The following is a 17,973-nucleotide window of genomic DNA, read 5'->3' as shown; positions in this document are numbered from 1 at the left end:
CCTTGACCTAGCAACCAGGATCAATCATGCGTCATGTAGTGAAAATGTACATCCTGAACGATGCAGTGATGTTTTTCTGACTTGGCTCAGGAGCATGTTGGGTGGACCACGGTGCTGACAAACATCAAGTGTTGCCTGAAGCTGAACAGTGCTAGGGGGTTGCTTTTCAGCTCCCCAAGCTTCCCCAAAATTTATCCCTCTCCTCCACTCCCCTCCTAGTCTGGTAATGAAAAAGCAGTGAGATCACTCAGGTACAAATCAGCAAGTGTGGCTTTTCCTCATGCTCCATTTCCCCAGTTGGCTGTTGGACTCTTTCAGGGTATAACTGGAACTAGCAATATTTAAATATTAAATGATTCACTATTCTTCTGGATTTTTTTTTTTAATTTCTGACTTAGTTTATTTGTTTCACTGGTTTATTCATCTTGACATTTGCTGTTTCTGCCTTGTGAATAGTGTCTTAGTTTTGGGGTCAGCAGCACAATTGGAGTGATTCTGGTTTCCCAGTTCCACTATTTAGTTATATTATTTCAAGAGGATTATATCCAGGAAGCAGAATTAGGGGGGCAAAAAAATTGTTAGTGCTGACATTCTCAAGGGCCCATTTTGGTAGGTGGAACGTTAGACATGCAGTTTATTTTCCCCAGGCAACAAGCTAGCAATCATATCATATTATATATATTTCATAGTCTCATGAAAAAAGTCTTTTAAAGGAGGAAAATTGCAGTTGCTGGATCATATTCTGATCTCATTTACACTTACGTACATCCAGGGTAATTGACTATAATGATTCCCTACAATCCATGGGTCAAAACCCAAGGACCTCACTCAACATAGTGGGTCAGATATTGATCTCAGTTACAACAGTGTAAATCCAGATTAATTTAGTCAGATGAGTTACTCCAGATTTACATCAGTGTAACTGAGATCAGAATCTGACCTACTGTGTTGAGCAAGACCCTTTGGTTTTGTGCAGTAAGGACCAGGTTCTCGGGACAAATATAAATGTCTGAGCTGAGACTGTATTGTGTGGGGAAGGGAGATTTGGGGAAGAATCATTCTTTTACCCATTTCTATTTCAAACACTTGGCTGGCATGCATCTCAGAGGGTACATGGGAACTCAGAACCCCTTACTGACTGGAACAAATTGCGAAGCCCTAGTAGGAAACGCCTTGGCAAAATGTGATTAAAAATATTCTTGCTGTCAAATAATGTCATGAATGATAAAGCACATTTGAAAAATTACCTATAGCCACCCATCATCCCTGGCAATCAACAGTTGCCAATTTCTTTCCAGTCCTTTTCTCAGCCTATGTAAGGCTGCCTGCCGGTACTCATCACAGGTGAATGTTTAAAATTGCTGCAGGGAGTCTGTTTTCCTCTTAGAATAGCATTGTGTTTATGCCAAATATTGAAATGTTTCAAACTGAGGATCAGGGGTTATTAGTCATGATTGTGGTAACAAGGACTTTCTAATTGCAAATGCATCATTTTGGCAGTTACTTGCAGTAAATTGTATTGTCTAAAAGAAATAAGAACACTGTGCAGTGCACTGAGACATTTTTCTTCAGTGAGTACTGTACAATCAAGCCTTTCTTCCTAATTCTAGGGAAAGACCTGTTTTCTGAGTTACTAGTGTTTGGGAGCATCAGAAAATCCTTCTGTACTCCTTGCCCTTGATGATTAACTCACATTACATGATAAAAAGAGCAAATCAATGACAGCTATAGTTTAGGAGGTGTATTCAAAGCTGTTGTGACTAGAGAAGCACGCTGTCCTTTTTTATAGCATTCATTACGTAGTCACAGCTTGACCTGCCATCTGTTTATAATAAACCACAGACAACTTGTTGATTGTGACTTTTATCAAGAATTAAGTTCATCTTCTTATGCCTTGGGGAAAATAACTTTTCTTCTTCAATTCACTTTTCTGGATAAAAAATTATAAGGGATGGACAGTAATTTAGATCCGAAGCCAAGCATCGCAGCTGGCAGCCGATTTCTGCACATACAACTAATGTCCCTGCAAAAGTGGGTGCATGCCCATTTTTGTATGGGCACACAAATTATGGTAGTGATTGCACACCAGTTTGCATGCACAAATTGCAGTTTGCACATGCAAAATTGTTGCACAGAAGCGGATGTTGGAAATTTGGCCAGAGGAGCGTCTGCTGCTAGTTGGCTGCCCTAAGAAGCATGCAGAATATAGAAATTGAAATGACATGGATGAGATGTGCTCTGTGTAGGACCCAGCTGTGGGGAGGGAATGTGGTTCTTAGCCAACTTTCCACTTCCCCAGTCCTGGGGCTGACCAGGGGCCAGATCAGCCTCCAGTGTAACTTCGCAAAGCGTAGTTACCAACCCCAAGGCCTACTCTAAGTTATGTTGATAGTAATAGTTCCCTACAGATTGCTCTACTGGCCAGCAATCCAGAAGCTCAAGTCACAACCCTTATGTCATCCGCTCACCCCCAATACCTCTCTGTGCCAGAGGGCTGGGAGCAGATCGCACGAACCTGGATGTATCAGCTTTACACCAGCCAAGGATTCCTTGACAGGAGGGGGATCCCCCCCTGCAGAATAAGTATACAAAAGGAAGGATGCAATGCTGGCTCCATAGAGTTAAGGACTGGAAAGGAACCATTTTACATGGTGGTGCGTTAAACCGGTCACTATTTATTCAACTTCCTTTGGGGGCGGGTTTGGCGTAAAAGAGACATGGCTCTTAGCCAGCCATAGCTTTTGTTTTACAAAGCAGAAACCATCCCTGGCTTTGCCCGTCTGCTCTTATAGTGAAGTGGATTTTGTTTACAACATTGAATTCCCAGTGGCTTCGTTGCATTGAGGCTTTTGGCATGAAACCAGAGTTTTGCACTCAAGGATTGCTGTTTAGACGTGTTTCAGAGTAGCAGCCGTGTTAGTCTGTATCCACAAAAAGAAAAGGAGGACTTGTGGCACCTTAGAGACTAACAAATTTATTTGAGCATAAGCTTTCGTGAGCTACAGCTCACTTCATCGGATGCATTTAGTGGAAAATACAATGGGGAGATTTATATACACAGAGAACATGAAACAATGCATGTTACCATACACACTGTAACGAGAGTCATCAGGTAAGGTGAGCTATTACCAGCAGGAGAGCGGCGAGGGGGGGCTTTTGTAGTGATAATCAAGGTGGGCCATTTCCAGCACTTGACAAGAACGTCTGAGGAACAGCGGAGGGTGGTGGGGGGAATAAACATGGGGAAATAGTTTTACTTTGTGTAATGACCCATCCACTCCCAGTCTTTATTCAAGCCTAAGTAATTGTATCCAGTTTGCAAATTAATTCCAATTCAGCAGTCTCTCGTTGGAGTCTGTTTTTGAAGTTTTTTTGTTGAAGAATTGCCACTTTTAGATCTGTAGGTGGTGATGATCCAGGACTGTTGGTGATTTTTCTTTCTTCTTCGCTCTCAGTGGAGTTGATATTGGAATTTCTTTCTACTCACCGTGCCCTGAGTTTGCTGTGTAGCCTTTTCTGGTGTTTTACCGTGTTAAGCTAACGTGAAATCCTGCATCTTGGCAGGGGGTTAGACTAGGTGACCCTTGCAGTCTCTTCTAACCCTATATTCTATGAAATAAGCCACTCTTAGCCCAAAATAAGGGCATCTACACAGAGATTGCACCAGTTTAAAAACACATCTGTAGTTAAACTGGTGCCAGTTCCTAAGTAGACAAGGCCTTTCTCTACAAATAGCTCAATGTGGTCCCAGCAAGGAGTAACCAAACTTCTTCAAGGATTTCCTTTCAAGTCTGAGTCTTGACTGATTGGCCCACCCACTCTCCACACATCCATGCTCCTGCTGCCACTGCACAACTGTCTTCCCAAAACTGTTTTGTAGCCAGCCCCAGGGAGGTGCTAACCTGCTTGCTCTTCAGGGGACACACATGAATGAAGGTGGATGCTCCCTGAAATGCTTGTTTCATTCAAGGCTTTGCTTTTAACTAATTGCTAAACCTTGGATGTGTACTTCAAGAGCTGCTTTTGTGTGGCGGTTCCCACAACCTTCCATGAATGTACTTGCTTCATCAGCTGAAGTGCTGGCTGATTCCTGAGCTGAGAGCTTTTTGTCAGGTAATTCTGGAGCTTGCTTCTCTTTCATCGGGTTGTCAATGTCAGTGAGATATTTACACCTTAGAAAAACATCCTTCAGAAATGCATAATGTACCATACAGTTACTGCAATCGGATAATGGTCTGAGCCAAAGTAATGTCAAATGTGACCATCCTGCTAACAAGTAGAACTGATTGCATTGTTGTAGAAAAATTACTGTATTTAAAGGTAGCTTAGCATCTTTATTAGTCCAAGCAATTTTGGTTTTAAAGACAAAATTGTAAGGCCTGTTCTTCCTTCAACATTATCCCAGTGGCATTCCAGCAGGGACCAGACCTCCTGGTTTGGTAATACCAGTCTTGGGAGAGCAATAGTTCTTGGAGATAAGAAATAGGTGATATTGAAAGATAAAGACTTTTGATACTTGTGCTGTAAAGGTGCGGCTCAAAGTTCCTTTGTGGCCTTGGACCTCTTTGTGCCTCAGTTTCCTCCCCAGCAGGAGCAGTAACACTTGCCTACCTTACAGAGGGATTGTGAGGTTCTCGGATATTATGATGATGAGCACCAGATGAGAAATAATTAATGAATGCATAAATGTATTCTACAGTATAAAAGCTTGAGACTTTGCACCTGGGACAACTGAACATTGAGAAATTGTACAGCAAAACTTAGACATGCAAAACTGAGCCTGGCGTTTTAGTGATGGCATTGGAGCTCCTTTGAAAATGCAGCCCTAATGAAGTGATCAAGCAAGTCTGAATGCATAAAAAACACCTGATCCACAACCCTGATTTTCTTGGGTGAAATCCTGGCCCCACTGTAGGCAACGGAATTTTACCACTGACTTCCAGTGGGGCCAGGATTTCACCCCTTGTCTTTACAAAGAAAATAGAAGGACAGGGGACAATAGATATGTAGTATGAGCTAGTACACAGGGCCCTGGTCTGGGAGTTAGGAGACCTGAATTCTATTCTTGACTGTGCCACTGACCTACTGCGTGACCTGGGGCAAGCCATTTCACTTCCCTCTGCCTCTTGATTCCCTTCTCACTTTTCCCAGACTGTAAACCCTTTGTTGCAGAGACTGTCTCTTTTGCACAATGCATAGTACAGGGGGACCCTGATCAACAGTCAGGTTGCTGAGTCTCTAGCTTCTCATGCTGGCCAGTATTGTCTCATAGTTTTCTTGTACTCCCCTGTCAGTTTCAGACTAGCAGCCGTGTTAGTCTGTATTCGCAAAAAGAAAAGGAGGACTTGTGGCACCTTAGAGACTAACAAATTTATTTGAGCATAAGCTTTCATGAGCTACAGCTCACTTCATTGGATGTGTGTCTGTATCCATCTGTTGTCTCTTGTCTTATCGTTAGATTGTAAGCATCTTAGGGAAGGAACTGTCTTTTTGCTTTTTTTTTTTTTGTACAGTTCCTAGCACAGTGAGGTCTGGGTCCATGACTGGGACTCCTAGGCACTATAGTAATACAAATAATAATAATAATAATGGATGCTACTGAAATACAAATTATCATCATCACTGGTAAAACAGTAAGTAGGATTGTTGTCAGTGTCAAGGCTATAGTCATTAGTATTCCATTTGAAGTGGAGCAGATCCTAATGTGTTCTTGTCTAGTGGGATTCTCAGAGGTTGGCTATGATTTCCAACAATAGAACATTGGGTTAATTGCTGAGAATAATTGTTCTAATTAAAAGGGCTACTTCATTAAGTGCATTTTTCTTATAGAGAATTAATGACTTGCAGAATGGAGTAGAGTAGGCTTATAAAAGCTGGGAGGGGTTGCTAGCTCTTTCGAGGACAGTATTAGAATTCAAGTCAACCCTGACAAATTGGAGAATTGATACGAAACCAGCAAGATGAAATTAATAAAGACACGTGCGAAGTACTGCACTTCGGAAGGAAAAATCGAATGCACAAATACAAAATGCGGAATAACTGGGTAGGCAGCAGTACTGCTGAAAACCATCTGGAGGTTAGAGTGGATCACAAATGGAATATGAGCCAGCAATTAACAGGAGAGTCGTATGTAAGATACGGGAGGTAATTGTCCCAGTCTACTTGGCACTGATGTGGCCTCCGCGGGAATACTCTGCCCAGTTCTGGGCACCATGCATTAGGAAAGATATGGACAAATTGGAGAGAGTCCAGAAGAGAACTACCATAAAGCTAAAAGGTTTAGAAAACCTGACCTATGAGGAAAGGTTAAAACAATTGGTCACGTGTAGTCATGAGAAAAGAAGACTGAGGGGACCAGATAACAGTCTTCAAGTACGTTAAGGGCCGTTCTAAAGCAGATGGTGATCAGTTGTTTTCCATGTTCACTGAAAGTCGGACAAGAAGCAATGGGCTTAATCTGCAGCAAGGGAGAATTAGGTTAGACAGTAGGAAAAGCTTTCTGACTACATAAGGATAGTTAAGCTCTGGAATAGGCTTCCAAAGGAGCTTCTGAAATCCCCATCAGTGGAGGTCTTTAAAAACAAACACCTGTGAGGGAAAGTCTACGTATATATTTGGTCCTGCCTCAGTGCAGGGAGCTGAACTAGACCTCTTGAGGTCCCTTCCAGCCATACACTTCTGTGATTCTTTAAAGCCTCCACCAGAGTCCATGGATTTCGTAGGGAATTTCGTCACAACTATTTTAGCTTTAAAAACAAAAATAATATGTTGGGGGATAAAAAAAAAAAGGTGTAAGAGGCAGAGCTTGTTAATCATTGACATTCTGTTCTAATTCTTGAGTTCCCCTGACATTCTGGTAAAGAATTCAGGATTATTTTTCCAATAAGAGGTACGTGCAGCAAGTAATTCACCATTTATCACTCATGGTGCCCAGCCTGAGGGTAATTATGCAGATTGAAACCCCATGATAATCAGTGTATCTTTGTGCTAGTCAGACAGATGTTACACGTACAGATATCTCCTGTAGAAACATCTGTTGGCGGCTCCCTATAATTTTGCATTCTTTCTAACAGCCTTTCAGGATTTATGATGTCCAAAGAGAAATTAAGGAAACAATTTTCCAGAGCACCTTGACGACCAGTTAGCATCAAAGCGTCCGGTCATTGGTCTCACTGTGTTTACAAGGAGGGCAGTGCAAGGGTTGACCAGCGCTTTTTCAGTGTTGTCGAAGCTGAGCCGCTCTCCATCCAGTGGTGTCTCGGAGCGGGGGGAATATCTGTGGTACATGGAGGGCGAAGATAAACAGTATCTTGCTAAATTTAAACACACCCAGCAGAATCTTCAGCTTAAATTCTCAGTTGTTTGTAAATTGCAGTTAAGCACCATTAATTAATAGATAAATAACTAAAGAGAGTGTTCAGACTAGCCCAAGCTCCCAAGAAATTCTTTAAAAATGAGGGCCATATTCTTAGCTGGTGTAAATCGGCATAGCTCCATTAAAGTCCTACAGATAGGGAAACTCGTGGAGCAATGCCTGTTTATATCAGCTGGGGGCCTGGCCTGAATGCAAACACATCTCTGTAAGGAGAGCTAAGCATGCTGGAATATGGAACCATATAGGCTAGTCGGCCCATGTACATTTCACAGTGGGGCTTCTATTACTCAGCACAAAGTTTGCAGCCATTTCTTGTAGGGTCTTGTTGTGAGGGATTAGGGGTCTCAAACCCAGGCCCCTGGGTCCTCAGGCAGTGCCCAGACCACAGCCACCACCTCACAGTGCTCCAGAACCAGCAAGGGAGGGATTTAGCAGAACTCTGGCCCACCACAGGCTCCACTCACAAAGCTCTTGATTGGAACAGACACCCAGCCCCACTGATTGACCTAGATGCAGTACTTAAGCCAGAAGGCAAAGGAACTTGTCTGAGCACCTGAGTGAACTGATGTACTGCTGGTACTGGACCCTGACTCTGGCTTGACCTTTGGCCCTGCTATCTGACTGTGACTTATGCTTGACCCCCAGCACTGGTTCTTGGTTCCTGATTCCACCTTGACCCTTGGCCTGACTCTCTGACTCTGACTCCAGTCCTGACCCTCGGTGTGACTCCTGATACTGATTCCAGCTCACTCTTTGACTCAACTCTTGACTCTGATTCTTGGTGCTATCCTGACCCTGTCCTTGGTTCCTGGCTTCCAACCCTGGCTTTAATAACTAGGCCTGCTTGCCCACATCCTGGTCTCTACATCTCTCCTTAAAACTTACAGGTAGATCAAATTAAACCAATCACATTTCTGTGTTGCTGTGTGCCATAGTGCATGCACAGCATTTTGCGGCACTGTTACTTCTCCAGAATAACCATGGATTTAAACCTGGCCTCTTTCAGCCTCTGAACTCTGCAGATAATGGGGCTCTTCAGAATGGGGAAGTCTAGTTTAATTATGCATTGAGACCTTCTGGAAGCGCTGGTCCTGTCTTGTTCTTTAGGTCATCCAGGCTTCAGTTTGAAAGCACAGCTCTAGGCAGTTGGAAAAAATTGTGCCTCTCTTAAAGTTATGAGGTACTGTTGCATCTGCCATGAGCATTTTCTGTTATAATTTATTGTTTGTTCCAACTCAGTTTACTGAGTCAGAGGAGCAGACATTTTTTCTTGATTAAATTAAACAAATCTGTCACTTGACAAAAGTCTTCAAATGAAAGATTGCTGCTAACAAGACCAGATAGGTTTTCTGGTTTTTTTTTTTCCCCTATGAAATATTGAGAAATCGCTTACAAGATGCTTTGGGCAATTAGATCTTATCTGTAGAAAGACAGACGTTTCATTCTTCAGTGCATAGTTAATTATACAGCCGTGGAAGTTGCCCTGAAGTTTATGAACGTGCTCGCTGCTGAATTGCTGTGAAGCTGAAGAGTTTAAATTAGCAATGTTCATTATAAGCCTGACACTAGGGACTGAAGCAACAACTCTCATCACCTTGCTCTCATCACCTCACCCTCAACACCCCACATTGAGGCCTGTTGAAATCCAGGGAGCACAGAGCCTACAAGGCCTTTGTCAATCAGCACAAATTCCCTTCCAGGAACTTGCCTCATTTTCCTTCTGACTTTTACACATGCAGGAAATAAGAACAGCTGGGGGAAAAAATACTTCCACCCTTTCTTAAAATCCTGAAGAGTTTGAACTCTGGAGTCAAGATATAAGATGTTAGAGACACCACCATGTTATACCTTGGCTCCAGTAATTTTAGCAGAATTGGGAAGAAGCAGACAGTCAAATACCTCCTCTCAGTCACTCATCAGACTGCTTGAGCTGGAAAAACATGGCTGAAGAAAAATATCAGGTAACCTACTGATCAACCTCCTCAGGTTACTAGAGACCCCCCTACCAGATTACTCTTTTGTTAGGTAACCTCTCCCCTGATAAACCAGTTTTTCTGCTTGGGAGGCTGTCTATTGAGAGCCGTTCCATGTCAGTGAGAGAACACTTGTCAATGACCCTCCTTTGTTGTTCTTTTGCTGCCAGGCATTGGAATTTCAACCCAACATGAAGGCAAACAGACAACAGAGGAGGCAAAGGGGCTTGTCATTCAAAATGGATTTTGCAGCTTGGTAAAGTTTACATACAGAGCATTAATAATCTCATGTAAAATTCATAAATTGTACAGGCAGATTTGGTAAAATGTGACCCCTTGGCTCCAGTAACTTTCAGCAGAACTGGAAAGAAGCAGATACCTTTAAACACCAGAGGCCAAGGGCATGGGTGGTAACTAATGAATGTGACTTGCTTTCAAGCCGGTCACCATCACTGATGTCATCTTGAATTATCTCATTCGGGAACAGGCCAGTCCCTTAAAAACATTGCCAACTAGCTCAGTGGGTTGGCAAAATTGGATGAGCTAGAAAGCCGTGACCTTCTGTTTGAAGAAGTACCTTTTTGAGGCAAAGCCTCTACCAGTGACATCAGAAGCATTTGTCATCCACAAGGGGGCTGTATATACGTCCGGATGAATGCATAAGGTATTCTGTCCCAGTTTTTTCTCGATATTGGAACAAGGGTATTCTAAAGGAGAAGCACGGTCTAGTAGTAGTTAAAGGACAAAGACTCTGGAGATCTGGGTTCTGTACCTGGCTCTGTCACTGATGCAGCAAGTTTTGCAAATCATTTCACCTCCTTTAAGCCTCAGTTTCCACATCCATGTAGACACCTGGGCATCTTGTGAGGCTTAATCAGTGTTTGTAAAGCCCTGCGGTCCTCAAGAAGATGCCCTACAGGTACAAATTGTTTTGCTAATAATAATGTAATGGTCTGATGCCTACCAAAAAAATCAAGTCCAGTGTTTGCTGACAGATATTTTAAATATACTAAGCACAATTTGTCACATCTGGCCTAAGTGCCTGGAGAAGGAGTTCTGCGTCCCATGGGGCTTTCATCCCTGGGGCAGGGCAGACAGTCTTTCCACTGCTGCTCTCCTCTGGTACAGTGGGAAAGCAGCATGCACAATGGAGCTGCACCAGGTGAAGCTGCATTAGTAGAAGAGCTGACTCAGTACACCCCCACCAGCTTACGCCACACCCTTCTCTGGAGTGAGTTTTGCTGCATTGGTTGCCTGTGAATCTCTCATTGGAGAGGAGGTTGCAGCCGCCTTCCTCCACTGGAACTTGCCATGACCCGTGTAGACTTTACCTCCCTGGGGGCCCTGTACCAGGGTCTGTGCTGGCAGAACCTGCAGCGAGTCTGGCCCACAGAATTGCTCCAGCCATGTGTATACTTACCTGCTCCCCCAGCATGGGGGAGGGGCAGAGGTGCTGTGGCAATGGGTATACTTACCCAGAAGCAAAAGAGGAGCCAGGAGTATTTATGGGAAGCTTCATTTTGAGTTTGATTTCCCTGCTATTTTTATCAATGTCATCTCTTCTGAATACGGTACAGCGTGAATAAGAAATCCCCCCCACTTTTATGTAATTTGTATCTATTCCTATTTCCTATTGAAATTCCTTTGTAAAGAGACTATCCAAGTATAGAGTTGAAAATTTCTTCTTACAATAAGCCAGATGTCCAACCCTACTTTAGCTGCCAAGCCTGAAAAGTTCAAGAAAGATGTTAAAATCTGTCTTCCTGGCTGTGAAAGACTAATTGCATAGCATAGGTGATGATCCCAGTCTCCCAAGAGAAGGAATCAAACTGCTTAGGGCAAAAACTCTGCTGTTATTTGTCTAAGGAGTGGAGTTGGCAATGTCTGTGGAAAAAGTTTCATGGCCTGCCCTCCTTGCTGGCTAACAGCTTCAGACAGAAACACACACGCTCATGAACATTTGTAACTCAGTGACTGAAAATATTAACACACTTTATATGAAAAATCCATTTTTGGTAGGAATATTAAAAAATATAGCAAGCCAAAAAAAAAGGACTCTCATGGAGAGAGACGCAGGACTGAAAGCCATGGAGCTTCCATGTTCTTCTCCTGACACACAACTCTGTGGCTTTGGCTAAGTCATTTTAATCTTTATGTATCTCCGCCTCACCATCTGTCCAAGGGAGATACATTATTCACTTACCTCGCAGGTGTGTTGTGAGAATTAATTTTAATGTTTGTAAAGCTACCCATGTCCTATTGATTATTGTTGTATTTCATTGGGTGAGTGGAAAGGATCATCCAGTTGAATCGGCACTGGATTTTAATTTTCCAAGCTCTACGAATGCAAATAAGCCAGTAACGTTATACTACCAGCCTCCACATCAGCAGAATGTGATGAAAACGTGGGGAGAGATCAAAGTGGCAGCCAAATCTAATGAAACCTTTGCCATTTGAGACATCAACTCCGTGCGTATAAACTGGTCAAATGTTACAGTGGGCCACAGTCTGATACCTTAAATGGTTCCTTGTTGAAACAACTCAGATGTGGAAAAATTGGAAAGAGTCCAGCGGAGGGCAACCAAAATGATTAGGGGTCTGGTGCACATGACTTATGAGGAGAGGTGAGGGAACTGGGATTATTTAGTCTGCAGAAGAGAAGAATGAGGGGGGATTTGATAGCTGCTTTCAGCTACCTGAAAGGGGGTTCCAAAGAGGATGGATCTAGACTGTTCTCAGTGGTAGCAGATGACAGAACAAGGAACAGTGGTCTCAAGTTGCAGGGGGGAGGTTTAGGTTGGATATTAGGAAAAACTTTTTCACTAGGAGGGTGGTGAAGCACTGGGTTCCCTAGGGAGGTGGTGGAATCTCCTTCCTTAGAGGTTTTTAAGGTCAGGCTTGACAAAGCCTTGGCTGGGATGATTTAGTTGGGGATTGGTCCTGCTTTGAGCAGGGGGTTGGACTAGATGATCTCCTGAGGTCCCTGCCAACCCTGAGATTCTATGAACTAGTTGTAGAGCCCCCAAGGCGGGGAGGGGCTATTCTTTACTTAGTCCTAAGTAACATGCAGGAGGTGGTACAAAAAGTAACTATGGTGTAGCCATCAGGAGATAGTGGCCATATTATATTTGTCTCACTGTTTCCTCGTACTCCCCCGTCCATCTGTCTTTATCCATCTTACATGTGGCATGGATGCTACTTTCAGGAAGCAATAATAGAGTCTCAGAAGCCATGCATTCCTTGGAACACAAAGGGACCAGGAAGGCAAGGAATAAATAGTAAAGGCCAAGAGGTTATTCAAGCCAAACAGAGATCCTTCAGAAAATCCAGCCATAGTGAAGTCAGTAAATAGGAGTGTGAAATATGGCAGGCAGTACGTTAGGAGGAAGTGAGAAGGCTAATATGGAATTTGAAGCACAAATATAACTCGCAGCATAAAAACAAGTAACAAGGAATTCAGTGATTATATCAGAAGCAGGAAACCTCTATGAGAAGCGGTGCTTCCGCTGGGCCACCAAAGGGAGAAATTAAAGACTATAAGGACATTGCTACGAATCTAAATGTTTCTTCATATCAGCCTTCACCACAGAGGATGCTGGGGAAAGCCCCACCCCAGACCTACTCTTTCCTGGAAATAAAGTTAAGGATTTTACATCACTGTGATACCTGAGTGCAGAGCAATTCAGAAGAACTGTTTCACCATCCCTATTTTCCATGGCTCTGATAATTTGAAGCCAGGTGGCATCTAACCCTTCATTGGTCAGCAAGGAAGGGAAAGAGTGCAAGGAGCCTTCCCTCAAAAACCTCTTCGCATTCCTATGCGGGGACCAAGCCACGCTCTTTTCGCTGTGTATTCTCTGAGCAGAAACACCTGAGATTTCTAGCAACACAGGGAGGGCAAGACCCATGGCTCGGCTCTTCTGCAGCAGGCAGTAGGCACTGCCCCTATTCTAGGTTGTGGCTTAAAGCAACGGTTTGGTTTTTGATGGTACTTCCGTCTTATCTGTCAGCCAATCTCTCTATCCATCTTCATCCCACCTGAAGTGTATCTTTTTGATCTTCTTAAAAGTTGGGTTTAATCAGTAAGGATCATCACCCTGAGACTGGCGGTTCTTGGCCAGGGATAGCTGTGCTACCCCAATAAGGCTCAGGAAAGCCAGAGAGGAATCAACACGCTCTTTGCCATGTCAGCCCAACATCATCTCGGATGCCTCCCTCCTCCTTTTGGTTTGTGTGTGGCACTAGCAGACATAGGCACCCTGCCAAAGTCTTGCAACTCATTATTTCTTTATTTTAAATGCAAGGTTCTTTTATTAACTCCAGCTGGGGTGCTGCACTCTGCTTGCTGCGTTCCCTTTATTAAAGTTGAGCCACTTGCAAGTAGGACATTGTAAATCACGAGCGTGGGGCAGCAGGAAAGGGGCGGGGACTCCAATTGTATGGCAACAAAGAAAGCGCATAAACGGATCTGGCCTTCTGGCAAATAAAAGCCAAGCTAACGGAGAGCAATTTCCAATTGCTCCCTGGGAGGCAAGCGAGAGCCAGAGGGACTTGCAGGAATAGAGGAGGCTGAATACTTGGACACCTGATGTTTCCTCCTGTATACTGAAACGCCAGCTTCTCTGTTTCCCCTGTAGTCTTTGTATGTGGGAGGAAAGGGACAGACCTTTGAGTACTAGAGTTGCCCACCTCTCTTGTTTTATACTGCCATACCACTTGCGAGACTGCTGATCTGCTGTGCAGGAACTTCGCGAGACTCTGTGTTGTGGAGAGGTCACCCTTAGGAACTCAGCCAGTGGGATTCCATTGGAGCCACTGGGTCTCTGGGGATTCCTCATGGAAAGCAAAATGGGATTCCATGCAATGGAGAAGCTAATGCAGCCTCTGGCAATATAAGTTTTCCATGTATGCCCTTGAGTGGCTGGTGGGGTGAACTGTGTCCCTTTTCTGCCCCTCCCTGCCTGCCCTTTCACCCAGATTCCAAAAGGTTAGGCTATGTCTACACTGCAGTTAGGAGCGAGCCTCCCAGCCTGGGTAGCCAGACTCATGCGATCTCCACTCTAGGGAGCGCACTAGAAGTAACAATGCCAGCTCAGGTGCCAGTTCAGTCTCTCATTCCCACCTGCCCCCCTGGGGGTGAGCTCGGGTGGCTAACCCGAGCTTCCACCGGAGCTGCAACATCCATACTGCTGTTTTAACAAGCTAGTGAGAGCCTGTCTACACAGCCCACCAAAGTGAGCCTCCCAGCGCGGCTCAGCAGAATCAGGGTAGGGGTGCTTGCTCTAGCACTCTCTACATAGCTGCATGGGGCAGCACTTTGAAGTTGCAGCTCAGGCTGCAAGCTCAGGCACTGAACCCCCTTCCGCACACACACACACCTAGGCTTCAGCGCCTGAGCTGCAACTTCAAAGCGCTGTCCACACCATTGTTTTAGAGCACCGAGTGCCACTACCCCAAGCCTGTTGACTCAGGATGGGAGGCTTTGTAGGTGGACCCAGAGAGACACAAGGCGGAAGTGAGGGGGGGAAGGAAGGGTGCCACAAAGGCAGCTGCCCTCCACCTTACCACATAGCCAGGTGCTCCTTTCTGCACACAGGTCTAGTGGGTACGGGCCAGCCTGGAGACTCAGCAGGGGCAAATACGATAGCTGAAGGACATTATACCAGCTGTTGTTGAGTCGCTCATGCCGAGTTTTGCTGCGGGTTCGCTGTGCCCTTCGCTCCAGTCCCCGATTTTGTGGTCGGTGTGTCTTTCCAAGCCACGGGGCTGGCCTGTGACTCACTAAGGCAGTGGTTCTCAACCTGTGGCCTAATCCACACACAGCTACAGCCCATGTGACCTCCTCAGGGCCCTACAGGTAGTATATATATTGTGTGGATGTGGCCAACATGACACACAGACAGCTGCATATGCGGCCCACAACGGTAAATAGGTTGAGAACCGCTGCACTAAGATGTCCCTCTCTTCTCCAGTGCTCCTCAACCTGCGGGAAGGGCCTCCAGTCACGTGTGGTGCAGTGTATGCACAAAGTCACCGGCCGCCATGGCAACGAGTGCCCTGTCCTATCCAAGCCAGCAGCCTACAGGCAGTGTCACCAAGAGGCCTGCAATGAGAAGATAAATGTCAACACAATTACCTCGCCCAGACTCGGTGAGTGGGTGGATGCAGAGCTACAATTCTTGGGGAGGTTAAATAATCAACCTGAAGCCATCAAACGCCAGAAAATATATCCTGCCCAGGTATCTGGGAAACATAGTCCTTGTGCTGAATGTTACAGAAACGAGGTTCCAGATGGCTCATCAGAGACAGAAGCGTGGAGACCATCAGAATCTCTGGCTAATTAATGTTCCAGAGTAGACAGATGCTTTATTCTTCGTAGCTCCACCCTGCTTGAGACCTCCGCCAAGCCAGAACTCCTAGAGCCATGTTCCCTGAGTGACCAGTTGGAGCAGGCAGGCGTATCTGCGGGTCAGAGAGAAGGGGGTTGGGAGTTTTGGGGGAGGGCATTCACCCACACTCAGTCGTCATTCCAAGCTTCAAACATCTTGTCACATGATGGGTAAAATGGGATAAGCAGAGAATGTTAGTGACTTGGGTTGCATTTTGCTTGGTTAATAAAATTGGGGGAATGAATTGAAATGGAAAAGCCTGGCAAATGTATCCAGCCCAAACACAAAATCTTCTCACCTGCCTTTCACTATGATAAGTGATGATGAATACAATAATATTTTATTCACCTGTCCAAAAAAAAAAATTATTTGACTTTGGGAGGTAGAATTTTCCAAGGTTGTAGCTTTTTGGAAAGGTGGTTCTTTTTGGAGGGAAGGTGGACCTTCCCCAGATTAGTTGCTGACTTAAGAAAGGGACTTGCTGAAATCACTTATTTCTGGGCAGGGAGGAAGGAGTGAGAGAGTCTCCATTTTAACTCTTTCTTTCTCCCACTCCCTTAATGATCTACTCTTCTGTTTGCCCAGCTGAGCTGAGGCTGCTGGTGATAAATTGTCTATTTGCCGAGATACCACAACTCTGTATTTAAAGAGTGGTTCTACTCAGAAGTGACTCTGTCAATAGTCCATCATGGGGTTCCATGGCTCTTTTGTCTCCGTTATTTTCTGTGTCACATGTGCTAAGTTTACAAGTAAAAGATGCATTTTCTAACAGCAAGCCCCACAAGTTCAACCTGGGATCTGACAGCTGAGCTGGGTTTTTTTTCCTTCTCACATATCACTTGTAAAAAAGGTCAGCAGGCCACATTAGGCCATAAACTACACTTGTGCAACACTGTTGCCTTCCATTTATGCCCTCAGTGCACTCCCTTTTCCTCCAGTGTAACTGTCTAGTATTTAAACAATTCTGTTGATGGCACACCAGAATGGACTCCAGCTCGCACTCTCTCAGCCGTGCAGCGCACACAGAAGTAAGAAGCAGTCCTGTTTATTTTTGGCCCCAAAGTCAGTAGATCCGACTCTGCATATACACACAGTGCGCAGATCTGATTAACAGAAAGGGAGGCATTTTTACAAAGTCACTTTTTCGAGTAGAACCACACTTAAGACTAGACATGAGGCTTCTGAGCTGGAATTTGTTTCCCTGAAAATCCATAGTACTTTCAATAACCGCTTTTTAAAATACGAGTGTCACTGGTCCAGCTGAAGAGCTTCAAAATGCTTCTAAATCCTTTTGTTTAGAAACATAAAAAACATATGAGACTATTTCCCAGAAATGTTAGCATGTACAGTTTATCATAGAAGGTTTTCATTTGAAGAATAAGTCTTTGATCCACCGATGAGATGAGAAATCTTTTCTAATTCACATTTTAGCACAAAGCTGTGTTTAGTAGAGTGGTGCAGTTGAAGTCCCTGCAAGTAATCTGCAAGTAATTTGGGATGCTTATGTTTCTAAACCTGCCTTGGGGGAATTATCGGTGCCAGCAACAATGATACTTGATATCAACAAAAATATATACCAATTATCAGCATTGAGTGGTTTGCTCTTCTTCTGGATAAACAAGTTATCATTTGGTTATCTTTAAACAGATGTTTCTATTTTTCACAGTATAAGCCTCATTAATAAGAATCGTACAGAAAAATACTCCCGTACGCTACAGAAGCCATCCAGAATTAGATTGTAAGCACCTCAGGGCAGGGCCTGTCTTTTTGTTCTGTGTTTGTACATCACCTATCACAGTGTGGTCCTGGTCCAGGACTGATACTCCTAGGAGCTACAGTAATACAAATAATAAATAATGATCATTATAAAATGCTGCTCTGTCACTGCTTTAGGCTGCAGTGTTTTTGACCATAGGTAACCTTTTCAGAAGTGTCTACTGGTCTCTCTACACTGCAGTTAAACACCGGCAGCTGGCCCATGCCAACTGACTCAGGCTCGTGGGGCTTGGGCTGTGGGGCTGTTTAATTGTGGTATAGATGTTCAGGCTTGGGCAGGAGCCTGGGTTCTGGGACCCTCCACGCTCATGGGGACCAAAGCGTGGGCTCCAGCCCAAGTCTGAACGTCTACATCACAGTTAAACAGCCTGGTAGCCAGAGCCTCGTGAGCCTAAGTCAGCTGAGATGGGCCAGCCAGGGATGTTTAATTGCTATGTAGACAGACCCTAAGTGACTTAGG

General features: G+C 44.5%; 1 protein-coding gene across 2 annotated transcripts in view; it reads left to right on the top strand.

Annotated features, from left to right (window-relative positions):
* The window catches only part of ADAMTS17 (ADAM metallopeptidase with thrombospondin type 1 motif 17), a 252,091-nt gene that overhangs the window by 232,665 nt on the left and 1,453 nt on the right, over window positions 1-17,973 (top strand). For both annotated transcript variants that reach the window (XM_037911106.2, XM_037911107.2), the window contains one exon: window positions 15,321-15,498. In XM_037911106.2, coding sequence (XP_037767034.1) covers window positions 15,321-15,498 — 178 coding nt within the window. The remainder of the gene's footprint in view (window positions 1-15,320; window positions 15,499-17,973) is intronic.

Source organism: Chelonia mydas, chromosome 10 (assembly GCF_015237465.2).
Source record: "Chelonia mydas isolate rCheMyd1 chromosome 10, rCheMyd1.pri.v2, whole genome shotgun sequence".
Lineage (NCBI taxonomy): Eukaryota > Metazoa > Chordata > Testudines > Cheloniidae > Chelonia > Chelonia mydas.
The sequence above is the reverse complement of the archived record's forward strand: the minus strand, read 5'-3'. Positions and strand labels throughout refer to the sequence as shown.